At 40.6% G+C, this 25805-nt stretch overlaps 3 protein-coding genes and 1 non-coding gene across 4 annotated transcripts; 2 read left to right on the forward strand and 2 right to left on the reverse strand.

Moving 5' to 3' along the window:
* The first annotated feature begins 1991 nt into the window (after positions 1-1991).
* On the forward strand, positions 1992-3942 carry LOC118121721 (mesenteric estrogen-dependent adipogenesis protein). The gene is made up of 5 exons (XM_035177794.2): positions 1992-2287; positions 2384-2520; positions 2792-2907; positions 3264-3437; positions 3541-3942. The coding sequence occupies exons 1-5, from the start codon at positions 2085-2087 to the stop codon at positions 3553-3555; spliced, it is 645 nt and encodes a 214-aa protein (XP_035033685.1). The 5' UTR covers positions 1992-2084; the 3' UTR covers positions 3556-3942.
* LOC118121722 (arachidonate 5-lipoxygenase-activating protein) lies at positions 3838-7393 on the reverse strand. Its single transcript, XM_035177795.2, has 5 exons — positions 7248-7393; positions 7074-7146; positions 5346-5416; positions 4258-4339; positions 3838-4174 (listed from the first exon to the last, which is right to left on the reverse strand). The coding sequence occupies exons 1-5, from the start codon at positions 7318-7320 to the stop codon at positions 4012-4014; spliced, it is 462 nt and encodes a 153-aa protein (XP_035033686.1). The 5' UTR covers positions 7321-7393; the 3' UTR covers positions 3838-4011.
* Positions 7394-9277: 1884 nt separating this feature from the next.
* trnae-uuc lies at positions 9278-9349 on the forward strand. The gene has a single exon. It is a non-coding gene; the product is annotated as a tRNA-Glu (tRNA).
* A 780-nt stretch (positions 9350-10129) lies between these two features.
* On the reverse strand, positions 10130-25329 carry uspl1 (ubiquitin specific peptidase like 1). Its single transcript, XM_035177983.2, is given in 10 exon segments — positions 10130-12032; positions 12035-13086; positions 15362-15522; positions 16790-16915; positions 18439-18568; positions 21229-21339; positions 21853-22795; positions 22884-23006; positions 23622-23778; positions 25167-25329. Coding segments are annotated over 9 exon segments (3615 nt in total). The 5' UTR covers positions 23748-23778; positions 25167-25329; the 3' UTR covers positions 10130-11189.
* Positions 25330-25805: the final 476 nt, after the last annotated feature.

The raw sequence follows: 25805 nt of genomic DNA on the forward strand, positions 1-25805 counted from the left end.
GCCTGCTATATAATAAAGTTTTATCTTATCTTTTTTCTTAGTACACTTTTCACCTATCAGTACTCTACTTAAGTATATCTATTTTCGGGTACTTTTCACTTTTCACTTTCACTCCACCACAAAAATCAGTTAGGTGTGTTTTATTCACTTTATTCAAAATTATTTTTCGTTGCATTTTACACAAAGAAAAGTTTGATCAAATTTCTACATTATTCATAAGAATAATTGCCAATTTTTTTTTATATGTTATATTTGTACGCATTATAGTATTTCCGTACCAGAATGTTTTTACTCCCTAATACCAAACATCCATATCATTCAGGCCCTGGTATGAAGGTTAATAATAATTCAATACTTGAATCACATGTATTTTGTAAAACACCAAACATGACGACAAACCTCTTTCTCTGCCTCGTTGTCTGGGAAACCATCATGGTTTTTGATTCCCAGTGAAGCACAGGAATCATTTACAGTCTCAGCTGTGGCAGAGGCTTCAGAAAAATTATTTTCTGTCCTTGGCCATTCAGACCAGTGGAAAGCTCCAGAACAAATGAGTCACAGCGGCTAAACATGGACTCACAAATTAAACAGGCGGCTGCTGCTGTGAAACCACAGCTGTGACTGTTCACATTTTTCTGCAAATGATGTGAACGTAGGTCGAGATGAAAAAGCCGCATTCAATAGAGGTTTGAATGAAAAGTAAAAGTTCTTATGTACACAGGCAGAGACTGTTCAAACTTACTCCAACACGAATGGACAAAGTGTCACTTTATCAAACAACAATGAAACCAGAGATGATTCATGAGTCTGAACTCAACGAGGTGTGTGATTTTCTGTAAATCTGTGTCGACAGATCCAGGAAATCGAGGCCTGAGCAAACACTGTTTGTACAAACTGTGATCAGAGAAGTTTTTGGTGTGAAAGTCAAATATTCAGCACATGAAAAAAACTGTCCCTGCCGCACCGAGGCCTTCAGGTGACTCACTGTCCACCAGAGTTTACAAGTTTCCTTCTTGGTCTCAGAATCTGTCTCCTGTTATTTCCAAGCACAAGGCCAAATGTTGCCTTCAGGTGGTTTCCCCTAGAGTCGTATATTCCACCATCAGAAGTCTTAAAAAGCCATTTCGATGTGTTTTATTTGCTTTTTTATTGATGTATTTGTATATTTGTAATTATTTTCTTAATTATTGGTGTTTGTATGTCGACCATGTCATGAATATTCATTCAGCCTGAAACACTTGATCAGTTGTAAAATATGAGAGAGCCTTTGGAAGACTTGTGGAGTGAATGAAATAGGAAGTAAGTACATGTATCTTCAAAGTAAAAGTCTAGTGATTGCTACTTAGAAGGGTAAGACCATTTACCATTATGTGTATATTTACTTTTCAACAACACATATAATTTGTTATATCTGGATCTTCTATTTTGTCTTATCTTCACTTTGTATTGTTGGAATATTGCAGAACAAAAATTCTATGTGAATATAACTATTCATATATTATTTAATTTTGTAGTTATTGTTTATAAATTACCATTTCAATCAAGGTTTTATTTTTACCAAAGTGAAAATTCCATGACAGACGCACTTAAACTTACTTGAATCAGTTTCCTCTTAATCCATTGATTGACTCATTGAGTAAAAGATCAACCGACTTAAAATATTAACAGCAAATCTCTACATTTGAGAATTTTTACTTTATAATCTTTATCACAATTCTTGAGTGGTTTTCTTGTCCTGTATTACGTGTTTTTTATGGATAACTATCTATCTATCTATTTATCTATCTATCTATCTGTCTGTCTGTCTGTCTGTCTGTCTGTCTGTCTATCTATCTATTTATCTATCTATCTTTCTACCTATCTATCTACCTATCTATCTATCTATCTATCTATCTATCTATCTATCTATCTATCTCTCCATCTATGTTTAGTGGTTTATTTTGGTGGGAGGAGAGCAGAAGTCCTTCTCTTGTCGACACCTCTAACTTGACAGTGGTGCTGGAGGAGTATTAAAGCTGCAGCCTGTAGCCTCACTCAGACATAAACAGCTGCGGGCTCCAGGAGGAGGTAACGTCAGTGACATCATGGCACCAGACAAAACGTGCCGCAGCCGGATGACGGTTACGGAGGTGGAGGTGTTTCTGCGGGAACCCCCACCAGGTTTCACCGTGGAGGAGGCTCCAGGTTCGGGTTACCGAGTCCGCTGCGACCCGGAGAAGGTCCTGGTGCTCATCGATGACTTCCAGTGCAGCAGAGGGAAAATAGTTTTCCAGAACTCGCCAGGAAGGTGAGACGGAGCAGAGACTGCATATGTGAGGGTAGATATATTTATATATATGACTCTGTGTGAGAAACTCACGAGAAACTGTCTGATTTGTGGCAGGAAAGTTAAGATGCACGATCTGTGGGAGTACACCAGCATGAGAAAGAGCCTCCTGTCCAAGAGGATCTATCTGCTGACGTCTGCCTGCCAGGAACACTTCTCAGCCGGCAACAAAAAGGCAGCGAATGAACTGAGAGGTGACTGAACCTTTTCATCACAACGTCTCAGCATGAATTCACACTGTCATAATCATGCAGTGGAAAAAGAAATGGTCTTTGAAGGCACCACTGGCCTTTCTGCTTGCAGTTTGGTGGCTGGGGTGACTCACGATGCTGGCCTGCTCACTCAGTTTGCAGTGGGCGGGGTGGAGAAATAACAAAAGGCAGCGCAGCACTTACGTAGCTCACATGTCATCATGTTTTCTTCAGTCCTCTGTCCTGGTTTCCTCATGGGCGGCTTGTGTTTCAGTGCTGCAGCAGTACGTGGTGTCCATCGACGGCAGCGACCCTCTGATCAAGTGGCAGCTGGAGCGAGGCCTGGACTGGACCATCTCTTCTGTCGCTGGAGAAAGCTACAGGGTGGATGTGAGCAGGACTTTACCAACCTCTCTGTTGTCCATGTCCATTGATAGCAGACGGATGTGGGCCACTTCAGGCGATGATGCGGCCCTCTTGTGGTCCCTAACCCACTTGTAAAATTGGCAAATGTCCCCAAAACAAATGTTGGCCTGACATTGCAAGGTGTAATCTGGATGTGGACCTGAAGTGGCCCATGTGGTAAATGGTGGATTCGGCCCAAATAGCAAAAAACTAACTCAGGCCCCCTTTGGTTGACTTGTGGCCCAGATCTGGCCAACAGGAGCAAACTGCTGGTGTGGGCCGAATCTGGGCCAAAGCAATCATGCTATGTGCTGATGGTTTCCTGATTTTCCTCATGTCAGATCGACTTGGCCGAAACGCTTGAAAGCTGGGCCGCAAAAAACATCCACATCGAAAGTGACAAACTACTAAAAGTGGAGCCCGTGTGGAGAGACGCCTCCTTCACCCTCAAGTACTACTCTGACGCCCTCTTTGATTTCCCTCACTGGTTTGGCTTCAGCAAGAGGAACTTTAAGGTAATTGACTCATATTCTTCTCATTTCATATTTAATCTATTTCTGGATTTGTCAGCATGCTCAGGATTCTCTAACCCCCCCAACTCTGCTCGTATCTCTGAAGTTGAGACTGACATGATCCAGCAGCGGAGGAAGATCTGGGATAAATCAAGAGTCTGCTCAGTGTTCGGTGGCGTTTCTTGATCGACATACGATTGGTTTTAATACCGAACTTCCCGGTGAAGGCCCAGTTCTACCTCCTTGGACGCATGGGTCCAAATATTTCTTGTGCTCAGTGGATGGAAACTACAGATGGGGACTGGCAAGGAATTTCTGAATGACATGAAGATTATATAGGGAAATGATATGTTTTAAATAGATTTGTTTCAAAGATGTTTTTGTCAGTAAACACATTCACGTCCTGATTTGCACACGTTTGTATTGTATTTTGTACGTTGAAGAAGTTTCAGAGGTTGTTTCTATTTTTGACCAAACTCAAATACAATAAATGCTTTTACAAAACAAATACATTGACCTGTTTTAATGCAACAGTTGTCATCAGTGAAAAGATGCCGGTGTTGTGACGTGCCCGACACTAAGGGATGAGGAGAAGAGCAGACGCAGCGTTGGTGATGGTTTGCACGTGCTCATGATAGTCGTTGCCGAAGAAACGCATCAGCAGGTAATTGAAGATGCCGACGACGCACATCAGGAACAGGAAGAAGATGATGCGTTTTCCGAACAGGTAGCCGGGGGTGCTGCAGGAAAATGAAAAATAATCAAGTTACACTGCATCACTCGCAAAACACACGCAGAGCCCCGATCACCTGTGTTCATTTACCTTTGAGAGGTTTGTCCCAAGTATCCCACAAAGTACTTCTGCCTGACCATAAGGTAGATGATTCCAGCGAAGGCGGCAGGAGCTTCAACCAGAGGAAGGACAAAAAAAAGACAGGTTTGAATTAATAATTATAAAAATAAAACACTAAATGCACGAATAAACTGTTTATAAAGATCGACAACATGAAAGCTCCTCAAAAGTGAAGTGTGTCTCTCTGTTAGCTGGCTGCAGCATTGGCCCAGCCTCCTCCATGTTAGCGGACGGGACATGGAGCAAACCAAAAAGCGAATATACGTTCAATAAAAATGTTCTCAAAGACAGTTTCTGTCATTTTAGATCCTTCTTATCACACGGATGTTTGTTTAAGTTCTGTTTTTTTTGTTCTTGCTATTTAATACTATAAAAATGAGGTGAAACGTCATGATTGACAGCTGAGACTGACAATGGCAGCGTTCGTTGCAGATATTTTGGCTTCATTTTTGGCTTCATTTCTGGATAGTGGGAGGAAGTGGAGACGCGTCGTCTATACACAGTCTATGGTCTTCATGCAACGTATAACATCCAGCGACTTACAAAGCATTAAGACAATTTCATGATCGTGCAACTTTCTAAAAATAATTTATTCCAAAAATGTTAAAAGCAAAAGCATTAGGACAAAGATCCCCATCGGCTCCAGGGCCCCTGTGGTAATCCGTCAATAGGTGTCAAATAAATACTGGAGCGGAAAAAGGCATAAAATATAAGTGAAATACGTAGCACTTGTAAAATTATACAGCATCTATCAGTTGAGTTCAACTGATAACAACAGACTCATCCTTTGTCCTGCAGAGTTTGGACATACACGTTGAACTGGGACGCAAATTATGAGCCATTCCTGATCGTCCTCCTACATTGATGCCTGGAGACAGGCTCTTGTGGCTCTTTGATGACTAGAGGTTGCCATAACGACACATTCATTCTAATGGTGGATTCACATTTCACAACGATCACAACAACAACAAAACCTCTCATTTGTCTACCTGACCTTCTAAAGCAGCTCTGACTCTGGGGTGTGTGTCTGTTAATGATTGATTCAAGTATACGATTACCTTGATTGAGACAAAGGCCGGCGCACCACATCACTGCCAGGAACGTGGGATACGCGTCCATGCAGTTACGACTGGAAGAAACGTAAACAGCCTCTGTAAACAGTTTGTTTCAATAGAGTCCGGAGCAATGAGAGAGTGTGAAGCAATCGCCAGCTGATACCAGGCCCCTTTCGCCTGTGACTGTTGGGAAATGTTCTGAAACTGCAGAGCAGAAGTGGCTTGGACAAACTGTGCATGAGCTACCGGAGCCAGTTTGGTTCTCTGAGTGTCAAAGGAGCGAAGTTGAAAATGGAAAACCAGGAAGAAACTGAGGCCAGTGTTCGAGTCAGCAACTGTTCAATAAAGTTCAGTGATCAGTTCACAGAACCATGTCCCTTTCACCTTTTCAGATTTTGAATTGAACATTTATCCTGAACACATTATAGTTTGCAGCGTATTTCAGGAATAAGAAAGAAAAATAGAGTTGGTCAGTTGCTCAGACAAGATTTCTCTTAAGATCTGGTTAAGATCCAGGATTTTGTGATTTGAGTTTTTTACTGCTTCATAGACAACATGATTAGTCTTGAGTCTTTAGTCAAAAATAAAAACCATAATTAATTACAGACCTATGTACAAGTAGACTTGTTGCTACCTCACAACAAACCACTGGTTTAGAACATTTCTGTCAAGAAAGCCTCAAACTTCACATCACTCCCTGAACCGGTTGACAGCTCGACTGCGTTCTGAAGGAAATCTGATACTTTGGGGTTGAATTCAAATTGTGAGAAAGTTCGAGAGACAAAACGTTTTAAACTGTCACTTAATGTTTGCATCACATTCAAGAAATCTGAACATCACCTCTACAGGACAGGATGTGGCTCAGATATTTCCTTTAAAAAACAGGAAGTACGTTGCAGCTGATGGACTAATAGAGTTCCACAAGACAAGTCTGAGCTGTTCCAGCAGGTACAAATATTAGATTTTAATTTCTGCCTGCAGCCTTTTTATTATCATATTCTTCTGATGAAAAAATTAATTGCATAGTCTTTCAAATGTCAGGTGACCTACGCTCTAACGATCAATCACATATAATTTAACAGAGAACATAGGTATATTTATGTTTATTGCCACTTGCACAGGTACATTGTACGTAAATGTCAAATAAATACACAAAATATAAAATAGGCGATGCAGTTCAGAATTAATGCACAAAATGACACTCAATACACTGAAATATTGACCCAAAGACATTTAAGTATTGCACAACTGTAAATCAATTTTCTGCTGATCAATTAATGGATATCACATCACACATTGTTCAGTATTCAGGTCAAAATACTCTTGAGTTGACTAACACTTATGTGCCAACCAGTTTTGCAATAAGCGTGAAAGTCACGATTTTGACACTTTAATGTTGCATAAGAAAGACGAGTCGGTGTAAAAATTTCCACAGAGTCGTTTTCACTCCTCCACCTGTGAATGATTAAAACGACCCACCCGACCTGAGCGAGAAGCCGGAGGACAAACGGCCTTTGTTGCTTTCCCTGCAAATATTCAAATCTGTATTGCTGTGTATTGAATGTTCCCCTGTGTGTGAGGCAAATGAGGCCTGACTCTCACTGAGCATCAAAACAATGAGGTATGTAAAACCCAATGCAAATTTTTTAGAAGGAAATAAATACAACATAAAAGTCATTTTGTCACTTGCGTCAGTGTTTATGAGGGAATCAGAGAGAAAAAGACACTTACTTGGCACAGGACACTCTGTCAGAGGCCGGTGTGTGGGTAATGCATTCCCTCTCTACCTTCTGGGCAAAGAAGGCTGAACACATACACATAGACAGATAAACATAAATAAAATAAAATTAACGAATTTCATCACTTCTAATATATTTTAAACATCTGCTTCTTTCCTCTACTCACTGTTCTGCAGGACGCTGATGAGGGTGACCATGACCAGGAGGTAGATGTTCTCCACCACTAGGTTGGAGTCCATGATCGATGCTGAGGCTGAGGGAGGCTGAGTGGGAATGTACGTTCACTGTCGACAGCAAAGCATAAACATGATGTGTCCCTCCACCACATCACACACACACACGCACGCACGCACACACACACACACGCACGCACACACACACACACACACACACACAACACACACACACACACACACACACTTGTTTGTGACTTCCCCTTTATGTAAATGATGCCCTGGCTTTAAAAATACAGAACTTTACTCCTGTGTGTGTGTGTGTGTGTGTGTGTGTGTGTGTGTGTGTGTGTGTGTGTGTGTGTGTGTGTGTGTGTGTGTGTGTGCATGGCTTACATTTCATAGATGGATATATAAATACTTAATTTAACCTGAGGGACATTTAGAAAAGCTTTGTTCAAGCAGCTGTTTCTGTGTGTTTTTGGTTTTCATCCTCTTCTTTGATGGAAAAAGCTTCTGGAGAATTTCTACCAAACGGGCAAACTAATGCATTTCCATGTATTCAATTTATCAAAGTAAGTTAAATTCATAAGGGATAAGTGGGTCAGTTTATCAATAATATTTTGTAGGGTGTGGATGGTTAAATATGTTCAGATGAAACTTAATAAAAAATCTAAACATCCCAAATTAAGCAAACGTGCCTCGGTATTGTCATTTTCATTTGGTATGGATAAAAAACTTTGAGGAGAAACTTCAAAGAAATCCCAATCACCTCAGGCTCCGCAAAAACTTGAAATGGTCATTTTTAAACAAACAAACAAAAAAAAGAGGTAATAATCCTTATATGAATTGTTATTGGCACTTTATTAATCCAGATCTGGGAAATTCCTGTGTTTTAAATGGAGGATGCAAGTTTCCCATGTGTACAGATGGTGTTTAAATAGCACTTTTCACAGCCTAATGTTTATTCCATTTCACACAGCGCCCTTGTGGAGCAGCAATAGTCATGGAAAACTGACAAAGCTTCAGCAAATGATGAATTCATAATTTTTCCAAGACGCACAAGTGTGAGCCACATGTTTGTGGATATAGAGCAACGTCTCCACCTTTCTCTGCTGAGGGATTTCATGCAAAACTGTATGCTGCGATTAACCCAATCAAACAATGTGACGATAAAGGGACTTATTACTATATGTGTGTTTAATCCCATGAGTGATTGTAAAGTGTGATGATTGTTTTCTATATTTTTGTGCTGCATTTTGCCTTTTTCTTTATTTTTATGATGCTGGGGCCTGGACTGAAATGAATCCTAATTTATCAACTGAAGTATGAATGTGCAGGTCCAGTGAAATATGTTGTGATCAGTCAAACAGCACCTGCATGTGCCTCTGAACGGAGCTGCAGCTTCCTCTTAATCTCCTTTCTCTCACTTTCATCTAATCCAATACATTTCAAATGATTCAATTAATTAAAGCTCAAATTTATTAAAACCATTAAAGCCCCGTCCCCAAACTTTAGCTGTGTTCAGTCAAATCAAGCAAATAAACGGCTTAAATAAAAATAAATAATTAAATTACTGCTTATTTTTATTTGTATTATTTATTTATACGTTTGTTTTATTCATCAACCAAACAAAACAACTTGAAAGCAAACACAAAATCTCAAATCTTGTATGAAAAGGAGCAGAAAGAAGAATAATCTTATATAATCTGAGCCTCTTTCACAAGACACGAATTAACAAAGCAAATCGTGTAATTCAATTTAAATTTAAAAATAGCTGCAGCCCCTCACATCACTCTATTAGTTATAATTCATTTTAAACCAGTCAGAGAAGCTCCCAGAATGATTTTCCTGTCACAAAAAAAACTATTATAAAAATAAATTCTGGCCTCTAATTGTTTTGGGGTTTTTTTTAAATATGATTTATATTGTAGATTCTGTGGTTTCTTTATCAAAATATCTACATTAATCTCACATACGTCACATAATAAATCATTTATAGTGCCTGACTGTCGCCATGGTATCCCATATGGTCTAGCGGTTAGGATTCCTGGTTTTCACCCAGGCGGCCCGGGTTCGACTCCCGGTATGGGAACTGCTCTTTTACTCTCCGCTGGAAGTTTTCCTCAGCACATAAAGTCCTGTTCAAACATGTGGTGTTAACAAAGTGTCAGTGATTGAGAGGACAGGTAGAGTTGTTTTTAATTAACAAATCATGGCCCCTGTTTCCGCTCATGTTTGTTTACGTGACCGTGACACAGATGACCTCACTTTACTGTGTGACTGTCAAAATAATATGAATAATCAATAATACAAAATATTTTATGTTTGAACCTGGCAACACTGTGAAACAGGTCAAAATAAACGGGGTTCTAGATTTAAAGTATTTCTTGGTGTTAGCTCGCCTGCGGCTGCTCAGGTATCCAGGTCAACTACAGAAGAATAAGATGTTTTTGTAAAGGGTGTTTGTTTTTTTCTGAAATTGTATTTGGTGGAACAAACATGTCTGGGATTTTTTTTTTACTCTATTTTATAACACTGATTTCAACATGTTGAACACGAGAACATAAAGATTGAGATTCTGACTCAATTCCCCCTGTGACTTTTTATTACCTACATCTTAGTTTTCATCTTTCATTTACAATCTGTGTGTAATTCAGTTTTTATGTTTTCCTCAAATTAAGCTACAGTCCCAGGTTGATCTGTACTAGAACTTCAAGAGTAAGGTACTTAAAGTGCAATTCACAGATTAAACACATGTACACACAGTAATGTTAATTCATTAAAACTAAAAATATAAATATTCTATTTCTAGTATCCAGAAAGGTGTATTCAATGAAATGTATGCACGTTTTCTTTAAAACAATTCTCACAATTTGTAAATATAGTATTTATTAAACGAGACTAAAAAAAGAAACTTCGTTCCCAAGAATTTTCAAGTAGTTTTTCAAGAATAACAAAACAAACAAACAAACACGACGGCTTCATACCTCTTTCATACAGTTCATGCAAACAAAAGTGCCAAAGTTGGAGAAAACTCTTCAAGATGCCGTTAATACATTTTGTTCAACAAACCATAGCAAACATTGACACATTCAAACTTCATGAAGTTTTTAGAAATGATCAAGAAACTATAAACATGTACATAGAGCAATTTTATATTTCACTACTTTTACTGGCAGATAACATTTTCATGAGTTGAACTGACGTGTGAACGATCAGGTTCAAAAGCATTTGATAAAATTTGAATTCCTTATTGAATCGTTTATTTAGAGTGAGATGTGATCTAATTTCCCTCAGTGCAATAAACAAAATATATAACATGATATTTTACAATCTAGATTCTTCTTTTTGATTTAAAGATGCATAATTACCGCCTTTATTTCATAAAGATATTATGTGATTCATGACACTTCAAACATAAACCTCGTCACCGTGCTGCATTTAAGTGATGCAGCATTTTCACCAGTTTCGTCACCGTTGTGCAGCCAAACATTTAGAATAGGAATTGGCTCGAGTTCTTATTTTTAACATGATGGTTTCCGAATATTCAAACAGATTTGTTCACTGTCACTACCACCACACAAATAATAAACTTTACAGTTGTTTCGATGAACAGTTTAAACCACTTTGCCGTGCGTGGTCTTGATAATAGCGTCACTAATTGTCCAGCATATGGATGTCTGTAGTGTGGGAGGGAGGATAAAGACTAAACCAAATGAATTAGAGAAAGAACGACAATAAAGACTTTGATAAGATGTTCATTAGCAAACGCATCTTGGGTTATTACCAAATCGTTAGTTGCTGCACGAACCCATCCCTCCTAATAGATGAGGTGCAGATAGTTAAATAAGAACATTTTTGCATAATTTTCTCACAACAGGAAGTCAGTGTGGAGGTTATCTGTGCAGCAGAAGAAAACATTTCACCACAGTTTACATGAACAGATCAAGTCCACTTAGAGCCTCGCTCTCCAGCGCCGTCGGCCCTTGAGTCACAGCCTGGGAAAGAAACTCGTCCATAAAGTTTTCAGTGTCGGCCCCGTTTATAAAAGCATTTGGTTGCGACACTGCCCCACCAGCATTAACCCCGTAGTCCAACTGGTTGACTCCATTCTGTCCTTTGGCGAGCATCTCAAGGAAGTCGGTGCTGTCTGGCGACAGGTTGCTGGCTGTGGTTGCGGGCGAGAGCAGATCTGAGAGGAAGTCGTCGCAGGTGGAGCCGTCGTACGTACTGGAGGTAACAGTGTTGGGAGAGGTCAGGTCAGTGCTGTCTGGTCGGAGGCACGCTCCACGCGGATGACCCAACATTTGATTCAGCTTGGCGAGCTTCTTCTTCTTCGCTTTCAGTTTCTTCAGCAGCTTGTAGCGGAGGGCGTCCGTGTCACTAAGATCTGGAGGAACCTTGGACGACTGGCCTCTGGAGGAGATCTCAGGGTGCCCGTTCTTTTTGGGCGTAGGGACGATTGTAGCAGACACCAATGTTGTGTTCATTAGTGATATTTGGGAGAGAGAAGTGATGGGTGAAAACGGCGTTGATTTTCCACAGAGAGGGGCGGGGGACGCCAGTGGACTTGGTGCCTTAGAGCTCTTGTTGCCAAATCCACCGTACATTTCTGCAGCTTTCAGAGGGAGACTGTCACTCTCCTCTAGCCTGAGCTGTGGTTTGGGGAGGATTCCTCCAGGAGTCTGCTGCTGTCTCTTCACAGGGTTGGGGATAGAGCGAGGGGTGGGGATAGAGCGAGGGTTGGGGATAGAGCGAGGGGTGGGGATAGAGAGAGGGGTGGGGATAGAGAGAGGGGTGGGGATAGAGCGAGGGTGGGGATAGAGCGAGGGGTGGGAGTGGGCTTCACTTGTGTGGCCGAGGCGGGTGTGAAGGTGGGGGTGAATTTGTCGTCGGACTTGTTCGCAGGGTGTTTGCTGAGCAGGAAGGACCAGCGTGTGTGTCGAACCAGTGCTGATTGCTTTGTGAGATTGTTCTGACTGGTACCAGTAGAAAGCGAGGGGGGCGTGGTAGTTTCAATTGGTAGCGTTTCTTCCTGAGCTGCGGCGGCCTCGGGTTTGTCACTGACTTCTTCAGTGGGCTCCGACATCACAGGTGGTGAAACAGGTGGAGCTGCTGTTGATGAGACGGCTTTTGTATCTTTTTGTCTACCGACAGCTTTGCCTCTGCCCGTTCCTCTGCCCGTTCCTCTCCCTCGTCCTCTCCTGGCAGCGGCCGGCACAAATGTGGGATCGCTCGTCGAGCCATCCCCAGACTCAGTGTCGGGGGTGGAGGGAGGACCATCATCGGGGGCGTGACACATCTCACCACCCATCACAGTGGAGGAGCTGTCCGGAGACGCACTGAGCGTTTCATTCTTACAGGGGTCGCTCAAACCCTGACTTCTCTTGTCGTCTACAGGCGTCATCGCTGAATCCGTTTTTAACTCCACCAGTGTGAGTGTAATGATGTCGTTATGGCTGAGGCCCTCGAAGGTTTCGAGCAGCGTCGTGGAGCCTATGGATGTGTCGGCTGGAATGGTCGTGTCCATGATGCTGCTGCTGCCGTCTTCTGAGAGCACAGAGATATTGTCAGTGTCGTGATGTGCGAGGAGAGACTGGTCGGGGGAGCAAACCAACACTTCCTCTGCTGCTGGTACGTTTACAGTGGGGATCCTCTCAGCTCTTGATGGGGGAGAGTCAGTAAATGTGCTGGAGGGAGAACAGAGACGAGGCTCTTTCTCCTCCTCCACTTCCCAAAACACGATGTGCATCTCCTGGGCAGGGACCGGGAGCTTCTGATGGGTCCTACATTCTGGATGTTTCAAGTCATCGTATTCCAGCCATGAGCCTGTGAGGAACAGGAACACAGTTGGAAAAGTAAATCAGCATGTGTAGCCTGCATGTTTACAAGATGTGTTATGATTACAATCGAAATACAATCAAAGCCAATAATTGTTCGGATCAATCTTGAGGTTTGCTTCATACCTCGGTTTTTCAGGCGACATCCATACAACTACATTTTCATCTAAAAATAGTTTTTTCAAACCAAAACGATCTCTGTCCACACGAGTGTTTTGGCTCCATATCAGTTTTGATTAAAACGCAGCCCCGGAGTTTTCAAACTAAAAACGGGGCCAACAGCGTTTCCAAATTTGTCCGTTTCAGCGGCTCCAAAACTTGGGAGTAACATGGACTTCAGGCGGATCTGTAGCAGAGTCCATGCAGCCTCAAACTCAAGGTTATTTGCCAACTTGAGCTTATTCAACTAGTCTAACTTTTTCTTGTAGATGTTTGTGGGTGAGTCAGTTTTGGTCTCATCTTCAGATTTGTCAGATAGCTCTAATAATAAATATAATAGTAGCTTTTTTGAAAAACATTTGGCTCAATTCTTTCACTAAGACCAATCATTTCTTTCACGGGAGAGTCTTGGCTAAAACGGCAGAAAAACATACTACACAAGAGAAATTTTAAATAACTTAACACAGATTTATAATAAAAATCTAATGTAAAAAGCCTAATCAAATGTAGTTGTAAAATCTTAGCTGACAAGTTTAGAATACTAATTCTGTATAAATGACAGTGGATCAAGATCTTCAGGGCTGCAAAGGCTAACATTACATTGACTGTCCAGCAGAATGTGCTGTTGAGAAACTACAATGTAGAAGAATTCAATGATTAACCTTCCTGCTTAAGTGTTCATGGTTTCATACCACAAGGAAAAATGTAGGTTAGAGTTTCACATATGGAAGCACAGGAAAAAAAACAGGTTCCCTTACATATTATTTCATTGATTCACGAAAAAAAGAATTCCTGTATTAAATGACATCTTCCTTCTTCTGACTATATGGAGAAGTAATTTATTTATAATGAAAGTTGCTCTCGTGCAAACAAACCAGACGCCTGTGTTGTAAAGCGAGTTCAACATACCAAGGATTTATTTTAAATACCTGCCGTCACTGAGCAGAACATTTGCCGTCCTCAATAACCTGTATCGCGACGCTGGCTATCAACAGCCTCAGTTCACCCTGCATTTTATTGTGTTGCTCTTAATTACAGCTGCTGAACAAAGCGCGGAATGTGATATGAGAAGAAACGCTGAGAGCTGCAGGTCTATCGGGTTCAAGTGACAACTAAAGGCAATATTCGACAGAATGATCACATATCTAGAGACAGAAATGATTTCCAGTCACTAAAGTAAGGGTATTATTATCAGTAAGGCAAGTTCATCAAATTTCTTATCATGTGGGCATTATTGAGCTTTTGTCTTAATGCGTATCTGATGCAGATACAAAAAGTTGAAAGTAACAACAGATAAGAGATGAAAAGTCTGATGAGGTCAATCTGATGGAAATGTCACCTTATGAGGATAAGGTGAGCCAAGGAGAGAGATTAACCCTAAAAAGGCCACGTTATCTCTCAAACTACAGCAGAGACAGCAGGGATCCATAGTATCTAAACACAGACAGGCAGGGTACCGTAATAAATTCTGAACGTTAACTTAATCAAGACCATATTTAAGACTTTTGAAGACCTAAAATTCAGAAATTTTGCAGAACTGCAGAAATTCATTTTTATATTTAACAGTGCGTGAAGCACTTGTCTAATAAAGGACATTAGACCCTATTATTATTATCATCATCACAAATTCTCATGTTATTCTGAGCTGCTGAGATAGAATAAGAGTCACAGCATTTACACTGTCAGGAGCCCTGTTGGATGAAAATTGAAGTGATAAAAGTTGTGTATTTCTACAGTGCGATAAAATCATCCTGTTTGTTAGAAGCTCTTTTTCAAGAGTGGACACACAGAAAGTCTTTAAGACCACAACAATTAACCTGATCCATAAAAATATCTATTGCACTCATTTGTCCCCGTTTGGTTCCTATAGGTCTGTTGCCCTGGTTTTCCAGGGATCTGATTTGGTCTTGTTGACCTGTTTTGATCTGATCCTCAGAAGTCGAACCTGCTAACCCGCTGCGGAGCAGGGTAGGTGTATAGCATAAGTTGCCATGGCGACATACACGGTACCGGCCTCAGGCAGGTAAACCAGTTATTTTTTACATCTTACACTGGTGAAATGAAGGTAATAAACAGATGAAGAGAATCAGTCATAAGATACCCACCGTCAGGACGACTAATCCAGGTGACAAAGTGCTTCAGTCGATGGTTGTACTGTATGACAGCGGTGACCGAGTAGCGTCTCCCTTTGAAGGCGAAGCTGTACATTCTGACGTCACTGTCAGGGAGCCCCTCGACAAAGTGCAGCATAAACACTGGAGGCACACTAAAGAAAACACAAAGCAGAAGTCTGGTTCAGCGGATGTTAGGTTCGTGTTTCTTTAAATACTTTACAAACACTGATTAAACGAAGGCTACAGCACCTGTATCGTTGTTCTCACTCCTCCCAATACACATTCAATGTGTTATTACTGGAGTGTGTGTGATTATAAGATAGCAACATTTAATATTTAATTGTGACAATTGACATTTAATAATAAAACCACAATTTCTTTGGACAATGCAACAGTATTTGCCCTGGCAGTTAGTTATTGTAACTATAGACAGACAATTAAAGATAATTGGTTAATTTGTGGTGCAGATATGGAGGCACTGGTTTTTTATTGAGTCATTTTGTTTATTTTAACCTGTAGATTTCAGTTGAAATAAAAGTTTCTGCTTTTTCCAATCACACAACTGACTCTTCTGAGGATAATCGATTTGACTTCCAAAGAGTTATAACTTACTCAGTAGTTTTACTGTACGTTAAAAAGGACAGTTTGTTGACACAGTAACAACGTGTAATTTTGTCCTGAGTTTCAGCATCTACAGTGTAATCATCTCCTAAAGGTACAGTTGTAGGTTGAAGTGAAGCTAAATTACATGTTTTGTTGATAATTGTGGTGAAAATAACTGACTACGACCGACGCAGAAAACACATTCGCTGTGTTGCTTTTTATGTCACCACTTATAAAAGTAGAAGTGACAGCCCCTAATGGAAATAGAGATTTTCTCCCCTTCCCGACTCTGCTCGCTCTTTTTCTCTCGTGCTGACACATGCACAATCAGTGTGATCGGACACATGTGTAAACTCAGACTGGGTATAATGTACAAGGAGCTGGAGGAGATGACGGGGCACACTTGGTCTGGGTCAATACGGTTGAATGATAGCGACAGAGAGGAGCAGAAAATACTGACTGAGCCGGGGAAAAAGTAAGAAGAAAATACCTTTTTATATCTTCAAAACGTGTATAAAAAGACCAAATACGATTCTGGTTGACCAGTATATCCGTGATCACTATATCATTGTAATGTCTTCCGTGAAAACAAGCACTACAATTTTGTCAGGAGGCGGAGACAGCAGGAATCTGAACCCGCCTTGCAATTCTCCAAGTAGGAAAAACACTGTTTCAGTTATCAGGTGTAGCGGTCTTAATTTTAAACTTGGTATATACACAGGTAAATACAATGCATCTTAATCAATATATAAAAACTGAATTCCAATAAGGTTAGTCATTTAATATTTTAACGTTAATAAAACAAAGAAGTCTCACCTCTTCAGTATCATCGTCCTCCTTTGCTTCTTTCTGCAGCAAAAATTGCACGGAGCCAGATGAACGGCATGAAGTGGGTTCCAATCAGGCACAATATTTGTGAAGGAGGGAAGAGTTTTCATGACCCTGAAAAGTACAGCATGAATTATATTCAGGTTTTAAACAAGATAGCAATTTAGAGATAGATGCAAGGACAAAGAATGTTTTTGTTTTTAACAGATTAATACTATTTTCTGTACAATGTGGTGTCAAGGCTGTGTAGTCGTAGCATCTATGATACAATGGTTCCATGTTGAACTTGTATTATCTGAAGAATTCCTCTGCTGAGTTTTCACCCCTGTCTATTGGTTTGTTTGTCAGATTTCACAAAAACCCCTGAACGTATTTCCATGGAACGTGGTGGAACGATGTGATGTGGGCCAGGGAAGAACTCATTACATTTTCCGCGAGGATCCGGACAAAGCTGTGGATTGCAAGACTTTTTCTCTCTCCACTCTTTTCAACATTTGGAGATAGGGGGCTTTTTTGGGGACATTTTCACAGATTACCCAGAGAATAATTCATGAATCCTAATTAAAAGAATCAGACATATTCAGGGGACTCATATCCATGAGTGTGAGTAATCTCATGCAGATCCAAATTAGAATCTGGATCTAGTGAATTTAAATGTGGGGTCATAAGGGAACTATTGGAAGTATACGCTTATTCTAGTTATGTTATGTCATAAAGCATGTAATACAAAACTTAATAAGAGTGCTGCTAAAGCTGAACAATGTAGTTTGGTCCTATGTTCCTAATAGACTGAAGAGTAGGTTGTCTGTGATCTGCAGCTGAAAGACAAACATTGTCTCTGTGAAACCATCCTCCAGCTTAATGCTCAAACATTTTAATCTTTTAATCAACTGGCCGAATAACAGAACATTATTGAACCACAATTTTCATAATAATTTGTCATTTATCAAGTAAAAGGGCTAAATATTCACATGACGGTTTGCTTTTGTCCCCTCTGACAACTGAAAACTGTGAATACCCTTGAGTTTTGTACTATTAGTTAGACAAAACAAGAATCTGGAGACATTACCTTGGGCTCTGGGAACCTGTGATGGACATTTATCGCCATTTTATCCTCACAAGGTTGCTCGGTTTATACAGCTGTTACAGAATCATGATAGACTTGTGGTGGCATAATATTATCAAGACAGGACCAAGCACCGTTCCCCTGGAGAGAATATTCTACCACTAGAGGCTCTGGGCAGTTCAGTCCATGTTTCAAATGGCTTCATTGAATATGCTTTTCTTTCTCTCCAGACATGTCGCTAATAACCAGAGATTAATGAGCTGAGGGTTTTAAGCCATTATTAGAGATTAATCAACAATCCACTGTTCAGTCACTTGTGGATAAATGAGCTGAAACCAAACATGTTTTTTTTTTTACACAGAATTTAGACCAAGTAGTTTTCAATGATTCATTAATTTGATCATTTTCTAATTCCAAACAAACAGTGACAGATGTATTTCTTCTCACCATGATTTCTTTCAATCTTACCACTAACTCCGGGATGTGAAAGCTCTAGGGCAAGTTTCTAAATCCCGTAAAGACAAAGCTCTTCAGTGAATCGAGCGAAATATGGAATATGATCATCACCTACCTTTCTGAGGAAGCCGCTCCACATGCACTGCACTTGAACTCCCACTGAAAGGTCGACTGGAAGAGAGGCTCCGCCCAGGAGTCCAATGAGAGCAGAAGCGGCATGGCAAATACCGGACTTTCTTTCTGACCTGAAAATCCAAAACATACAGTGGTTGGATGATAATAACAATACTTCAACTTCCAAATCATCAGTGGACGAGATGGGGTTCAGAGCTCTGCACACGTGGGTCTGCACACATGAAAATGAAAAGTATGTCCCTTTGACTATATTTAAACATCATCTCCATCCTTCTGTATTTTTAATATTCAAAGAGTGACACCGGCCTCGTGTGGTCTCCCGCTTCCATCTAGGGATTCAGCAGTTGAGGCAATTAGGGCTGTAGTTGTTTGAAGATCTTATATTTTGTGATTACATTGGGATTTTTCATGTGATTAAATTTTGCAGCTGCAATTTGGCAAAATAAAAAATAAAAAACCTGACTAGTCCATTGTATACTTCTTTTTGTCACGGTAATCTTTTTGGCAAAAAAGTGGCATTAGGGTATATGAAATCTAACATTCATGAACAGAAGGCTTGAGGGGCCTTGGGAGCATTGTGTTGTGGAGTTTGAAAAGCATTCGCTCAGACAGCTCTCCCTTGCTTACAGTAGCTTGGCACTGTTTGCATGTTGTTGCTGATCAAGCACTGGTTTCAAATTAGTGCTGGTGACTTCACAAACAGAGTGCAAAGAAATGTTTTCTTTCTTTATCTTGATGAGCGTCTTTGCCTCCATCAACTTTTCTCCATCTGTCTGGGAGAGTCTGTTCTTGATTCTCTTACCTCAAAAGGAAAATATGCATCCATGAAATTGATTTAAAAAGAATGAACTTCACCGGAACAATGGCGGATTTTGAAATCAATGTTTTTGTTTAGTCGATGCATTATAGCATAGAAAGACATAGAAAACTGTGAAATGATCACTCTGCTTCATTAAACAATCTCCACACCAGAGAGAGAGGACAAGAAAACAATGATGAAGCGGTGGCTCAACGAATCACTAGTATTTTTTCTCTTGCTGTTCTGGTCACGTTTAATAAAAATGTACAGTATCCTGAGCAGAACATGCGCCCACTGCAAGACATAAACCTCATGTGACACATACTCGCTCAGGATGCTTCTCTGAGCAGCAGTATTCCTGACACCAACACGATGGTTGTGTTACGTTTTAACTAACACACGCATGAATTGGTAACAAGGTTGTGGTTATGTTTTTGCCCCTGTCCGTTTGTTAGTTTGATTGTGTTTAGGCAGGATTACGCAAAAACTACTGAACTGATTCCCTTGAAACCTGGTGGAGGGATGGGACATGGGCCAAGAAAGAACTCATAAGATTTTGGTGTCGAACCGAGCAAAAAGCAGGCAACGGATTATTATCATCTATTTTTTTAAACTCTTACTTAAAAATAATTATTTATTTTTTTACATTTCAAGCTATTTTCAGGGGAATAATTCAGAGATCTTGATAGTAAAACAAAATCAGGCCTATTTAGAGAACAGAAGGTTCTTGCACCATTTTTTAAAGTCAAATTTAATGCTTTTTAAGACCACATTAAACTATAAATAAGCTTAATAAGATATCGGAATAACAACATTGACTGAGGGTATCATTGTAACACCTTAGAAGAAATGTTTTAACTTTACACACACACACACACACACACACACACACACACACACACACACACACACACACACACACACACACACACACACACACACACACACACACACACACACACACACATTAATATCCTGTTCAATTAAAATTATTATTACCATTGTTGCTTTTGTTACTATTACATTATTATAAGTCGGTTGTTTATTAGTTTGTTTTTCACGTTATGGTTGTGTTTGCCAATAAAGCTTCATTGACTTGAAGATAAAACCTATTTTCGATCACATGATTATCATGTTATGCAAAATTCAAGTGCTCACTTATCCTTTACATTCACGTCACCACCACACAAGAAAGTTCTGATTTGCCACGGCGGGCAAGAGGGATAAACACAGGCGACCACCAGAAGTGCCAAGGTAAAGTAAGTGTGCATGAAAGCTAGCCAGCAGCATTCGTCAGCTAACTTGCAACAGGCAGATCTCTTGTGTAACGATGGTGTTTTCTCTAAAACTACAGTACAGCCTAAAGGAATATAAATATACATCACTGTGCCTGTCTTATTCACAACGTTTCTTTCTTGAATTTGCAATCGCTACACTGTTCACACACTACAACTGACATGGAGAGACATTACTGGGGCATTACAGGGCTCATTGCAGTTCCATAGCTGACCACTGACTTGCAAGACTGGGAATTGTGTGGCGCTGTAACTTGCTCTGCCCACATGAATACACAACATTCAGCGCAGAAGGAAGCGACACCAATCAGTGTTTTGCGATCAGAACCGTAAAGTTTTGACAACTTCCCACATCAGCCTTAAAAGCACCGCCTGCAAATTTAATAATTTGCAGCAAATTAAGACCTTCATTTTATTTATTTAAATTTAAGGGAGCCGCTTGAACCCTGATCTACGAGTTTGTTTAATTTGCAGCAGCTTCATTGAATTTAAGGGGACTGTTGGTGCTCTACTGGATGCCACTGTTTTTTAAAAGTCTTCAACTACCTGGACTTACCACAGTAAGTCAGTGGAAACAGACAATAACTAAGAATGTGCAAACCCATTTCTCGAATTGAATTGGTGTTTGTTTGGCTGCTGCCTCACATCCTTGTACAGCTTCAGTGAATGCGCTTACCCAGCTTGCAGTGCAGCTTAGGCTGCAGCAGTTTGAAGACCGACATCCTGAGACTGTGTAGATCTTCACTGGCCGTTTGCAGCACATGATTTGACACCCTCACCACACCATCTAGACAGAGAGCAGATTCAGATAAGTTACCTTCATGTAAAAGCATTGCATTGTATTAAATAATTACACACAAAAACTAGCAAAACAAACATTTAACCATTGTGGTAGTAAGTAATGCTTTCAGTTTCTTGATGTATCCGCCTCTCAAACATCTGCTGCCATCTCATTGTAATCACCAATACAATGGAGGCGAGTCATGTTGATGCATGATATAGTTCAATGTTTTCAACAGCACAAAAAGAAACATTACATTGAAATGGCAGAATAAACCTCAGAGGTAGATATGTTAAAATCAGAGCAACTCAAACCAAAACAATCTGCGAGGAAACATTTATGACTGTCCCCTTTTAATCGAAATTTGCAGATTCTATTTAGTATATTTTCAAAACAAGAACCATATAAGCAAATAGGAAATTAGTTACTAGTTTTATGATGGTTGTAGATGCAGCAAGACAAAAAAAAACTTCAGTTACACCACACACAAGTACAATGTAGATGATCGTTTAAACTTACCAGTGTTGGTCTGTTGATGAACTTGAACAGCAGCACAAATGTCCTCATATTCTGTCATCAGCTGCCAGACAGATGATCGCTGAGGCTCGTCTCGAGGTTTACACTTTCCCAAGCTCTTACAGTTTACCAGAGCAGCGAGCAGCGAGTCCAGCCAACACAGTTTGTCCCTGTTCCGCCAGAAAAGATGATTTGGAACAGATACAAGCTTCTCTGAGTCGGTTAGTGGGGTAGGAGAAATATCCTGAGTTTCTAATTTAATGTCTGCTATGTCCTTGATGACGGCTGCTGTCAGTGATATCTGCTCCGTTCCTGCAGTCTGCTCCTTGAGCTGAAGCGATGGACCATTGATTTCAGTTGAATAAATGGCCACATTTGTGGAGTTGGACTGATTAGTGACCAGACTGCATCGTCTGTTCAGCACCTCAGGGTGAATCTTCACCTGCCGGGAGTCATTCTCTGCCTCTGACATGCCGAGAGCCCCACAACAATCCCCAGCAGCAGCCAACAAGGCTTCTGATGAGCTCTGCAGGTGTCCAGCTGAGGCCGAGCATGCAGGGGGAACAAAACCTTCTGTACAGGCAGCACTGTCTGTTTCCATCTCCAGAACAACATCCTCAACCTGCAGCGATGCCCCCACTGTCTCTGCAGCTGGACAATCAAAGACCCCGTTGTATCCATTAACCTTTTCACCATCTGCCTCGGGTCCCGCATGTTGGCCATTACTGACAGCACAGCGCTCTGCTTGGCGGTAAAGCGTGTCGGTAACATTTGGTGTCCCAAAACTATCAAGTTCACTTGATCGTTGGCGTTTGGGGGAGGGTATAATCAGCTCTTCCTCATCCAGTGGCAGGGGAGTTTTTCTTTTGTTCCCAACCGTGGGCTCCGCAGGAACCAATCTAGCCAAAACATCCTCCAAGGAGTGACTGACCAGAGGGAAGAGGCACTATGTGGGGCATGGAAACAGAAAGGTTAACACAAAACGGTACATTGCTGATTAGTGGAATGTTTGTTACAGCTGTGATGGGATGTACCTGTGGGTTTGTGCAGAGGGTGATTGACTCCTGGAGGTTGATGCGGTATGAGCGCAGAGCATAGGTTGAGCCCTTTGAAGTACACCAGGGACAATGCTCCAGTGATGCAGCTCTTTCCTGAACCTTTTTTTAAAAAAAATGTGAAGTGACAAAAACATTGTTTTAGTTGAGTCTGACGTGAACAAACCTAAAGTATCAGACACTTGAAAAGCACACGCAAGACTGAACAAAACACAAATCTTATTCTTGATATTCGTGCACATAAAATTTCGGCCAACCTACTGTCAAACACATTCATCGTTTTATTCTTCCAATAACATTTAAATATATATTTGTACAATTGCATCAGTTAATTAGGAAGGTCTTACTTGGTTTACCTTGCAGAAGTGGAGAAAACAAGTTCATGTAAGAACTGCTTAAAGTAACTATCAGGTAAAAATTTTGGTTGTTTTTTGTGGTTTCAGATTTCTGCTCTTCATTGTGTGATTTTAAAATTTTCAAAATCAGCAGATGTCAAATTTTTGTCTTTCAAATTAACACTTTTAGAATAATCATGTTTCATATCATTGGAGGCTTCAAGCCTGCCCAAGTACTTTCGCCTTTTACTTTCAAAGATTTCCGTTAGAGTTTGTTTCCTTTGGTTAAATTTGGATTGGTACTGCCAAGTCACAGTGTTTTTCAAACGTAATTCAGCTTTGCGCAAGTGACCACTGCTAGAGAAGCATGAGCTGTACTGACTTTTCCCAAATACCCTGCCAGTGGTGAGGCCAAAGCCCCCAAACCAGTGTCTTCACCAGTCATTGGCAAACCCCTGCTGCTCTTCTGGTCCACAGCCGTCCGGTTCCATTCAACAATCATTACCATGTCAGTGCAACCTGGTACGATTCTGAGGGAGCTGAGGGGGGAAAAAACAGCATCACATGGCGCATGTTAGTCAAAGTTTACAAGTTATGAAATTTACAAGATAAAGCTCTTCACATTCAGGTGGGAACATAAAACAATGGAAATTTGTAGACCAAGATTTTACTTTTACTTCATCTTATACAGTGGAGACTGTCCTTTTTTTTTAAAATATCTGCTTCTATTGCAGGACATGTTGCAAATCAACGGGCTACAAGGTGCATGGCAGTATTATCACATTTGCTAAATGTTGGGATAGATTTCATGACGTACCTTGATTTGTCAGGTATTCAGCAAACGGGCCATTCCCAACTTGTTATTATTAATGTTTAACAAACGGTTTCTTGTTTGAATTTCCTGACAGTTTACTTCATCCCGACGTAAACCAAGCTAAAACTGAATCAGTCTTATACAAAAGGCATGTGATAAAGTCTTTACCTTTGCAAAGGTTTTAAAATTACAATTATATAAAACGTATAATTAGGCGCTGAATCAACTGTATGACAGATTTGGTGCTGTTGAACTGCATTAAACAGATGTGTGTTCAGCCTACCCTCAGATATATAAAGAGGTGGGAAATAATAAAAACACCTGTTGGTATAATGTAATACAATTCATCAGACTACATTCAAAAATCATCAATCGCACACACCTCTCTAAAACTGTTTTAACAAAAACTGGACATCACAACAGGTGGAATTTATTGCAGGCCTGGTGTATTTGTTTGAGCCTTGTGGTTCCAAATAAACTTCCAACTGAGAGTATATTAAGATCACAAATTTGTGAATATGATGAAAAACTGTGTAGCCATTATTCATACTGTTTTTATATTACAATAAATAAATGAGACGTTTCCTAGCAACACAAGTCCCCTGAAGGATAAACAGGTGCACGTTGTCACACACGTGGGATCATTCGGGCCGGATATTTACTCTGGAAGCACAGTAATGAATGCATGACTACGAAAACAGCTAGAGTGGCTGTAACCAGTGTAACCAGTGTAAACACCACTAACGACATACTAATGCATAACGAAAACACGTTATGGTTCTGAATGTATGATTTATGAGGAGACGCTGCCAGGTCACAATGGAGACGGAGGGAACCAGTGCCCTCACACATGCAGTCAGCGCAGCCTTCACTGAAGAGAAAGATAATCCGATAAAGGGCAAAACACAGATTTCTCAGGTTCGGTTTAATGCATTATAGTTATAATAAATTATTTTGACTCCAATCTAATCCATTAAAAAGCCTCCACGCACCATATTATGAGTCCCTGCAGCTAGCGACTAGCATGCTAACACGTTAGCATTAAACCGGGCGTCACTTTCAGTCGCCGCCGACCTACTTTCTACACTTTTAGTGAGTTAATATAATACGTACCGAGCGCAGACGCTATATTATAAGAGCTGTGTCGATGCTGGTCGGTGAAATCCATCCACACATGTCTGTATGTGTCGGTGCCCGCCGGCGCAGCAAGTCCATGTGCATCGTTTTGTCAGTTTCGTGTTGCCGACGTTCTCCTTCCGATGCGCCGGGCGGTTGTGCGTCGGCCTTTGTCTTCCCCCCAATCCCATCGTGCCGGACGATGGTTCCGCTCAGCCCCACGCGGTCGCTCGGGTGAACTGCAGCAGCCTGGACTCTTTATTGTTCAGGATGGAGCTGCCATGAAACCAGAGCAAACCGGTGCGAGTGCGTGGACGTGGTTTGAGCCTCATTATCTTTATCTCCATTGCTTATTAACAGCAGCTTCGAATATTCACTACTAGGTCTATGGTTGAGATCCATATTTTTTTTAGAAAAGAAGAATAACATTTCCACGAATAGTCACTATTATGTCTTTTATTCGACGTTATTATTATTTTTAGAGAAGGACTATAAACTTTGCATGATATGTTTCTGAAAGTGAACTAACCTATATAAACAGCTTTAAAAGTATCCTGCAAATAACAAGACGTTTCATAGTTTTTATTTTGGCTATCTATTAATCAAAATTTCTAATAAATCTTTATTGTCATAATT

This window comes from Hippoglossus stenolepis, chromosome 15 (assembly GCF_022539355.2).
Source record: "Hippoglossus stenolepis isolate QCI-W04-F060 chromosome 15, HSTE1.2, whole genome shotgun sequence".
Taxonomy (NCBI): Eukaryota; Metazoa; Chordata; class Actinopteri; order Pleuronectiformes; family Pleuronectidae; genus Hippoglossus; species Hippoglossus stenolepis.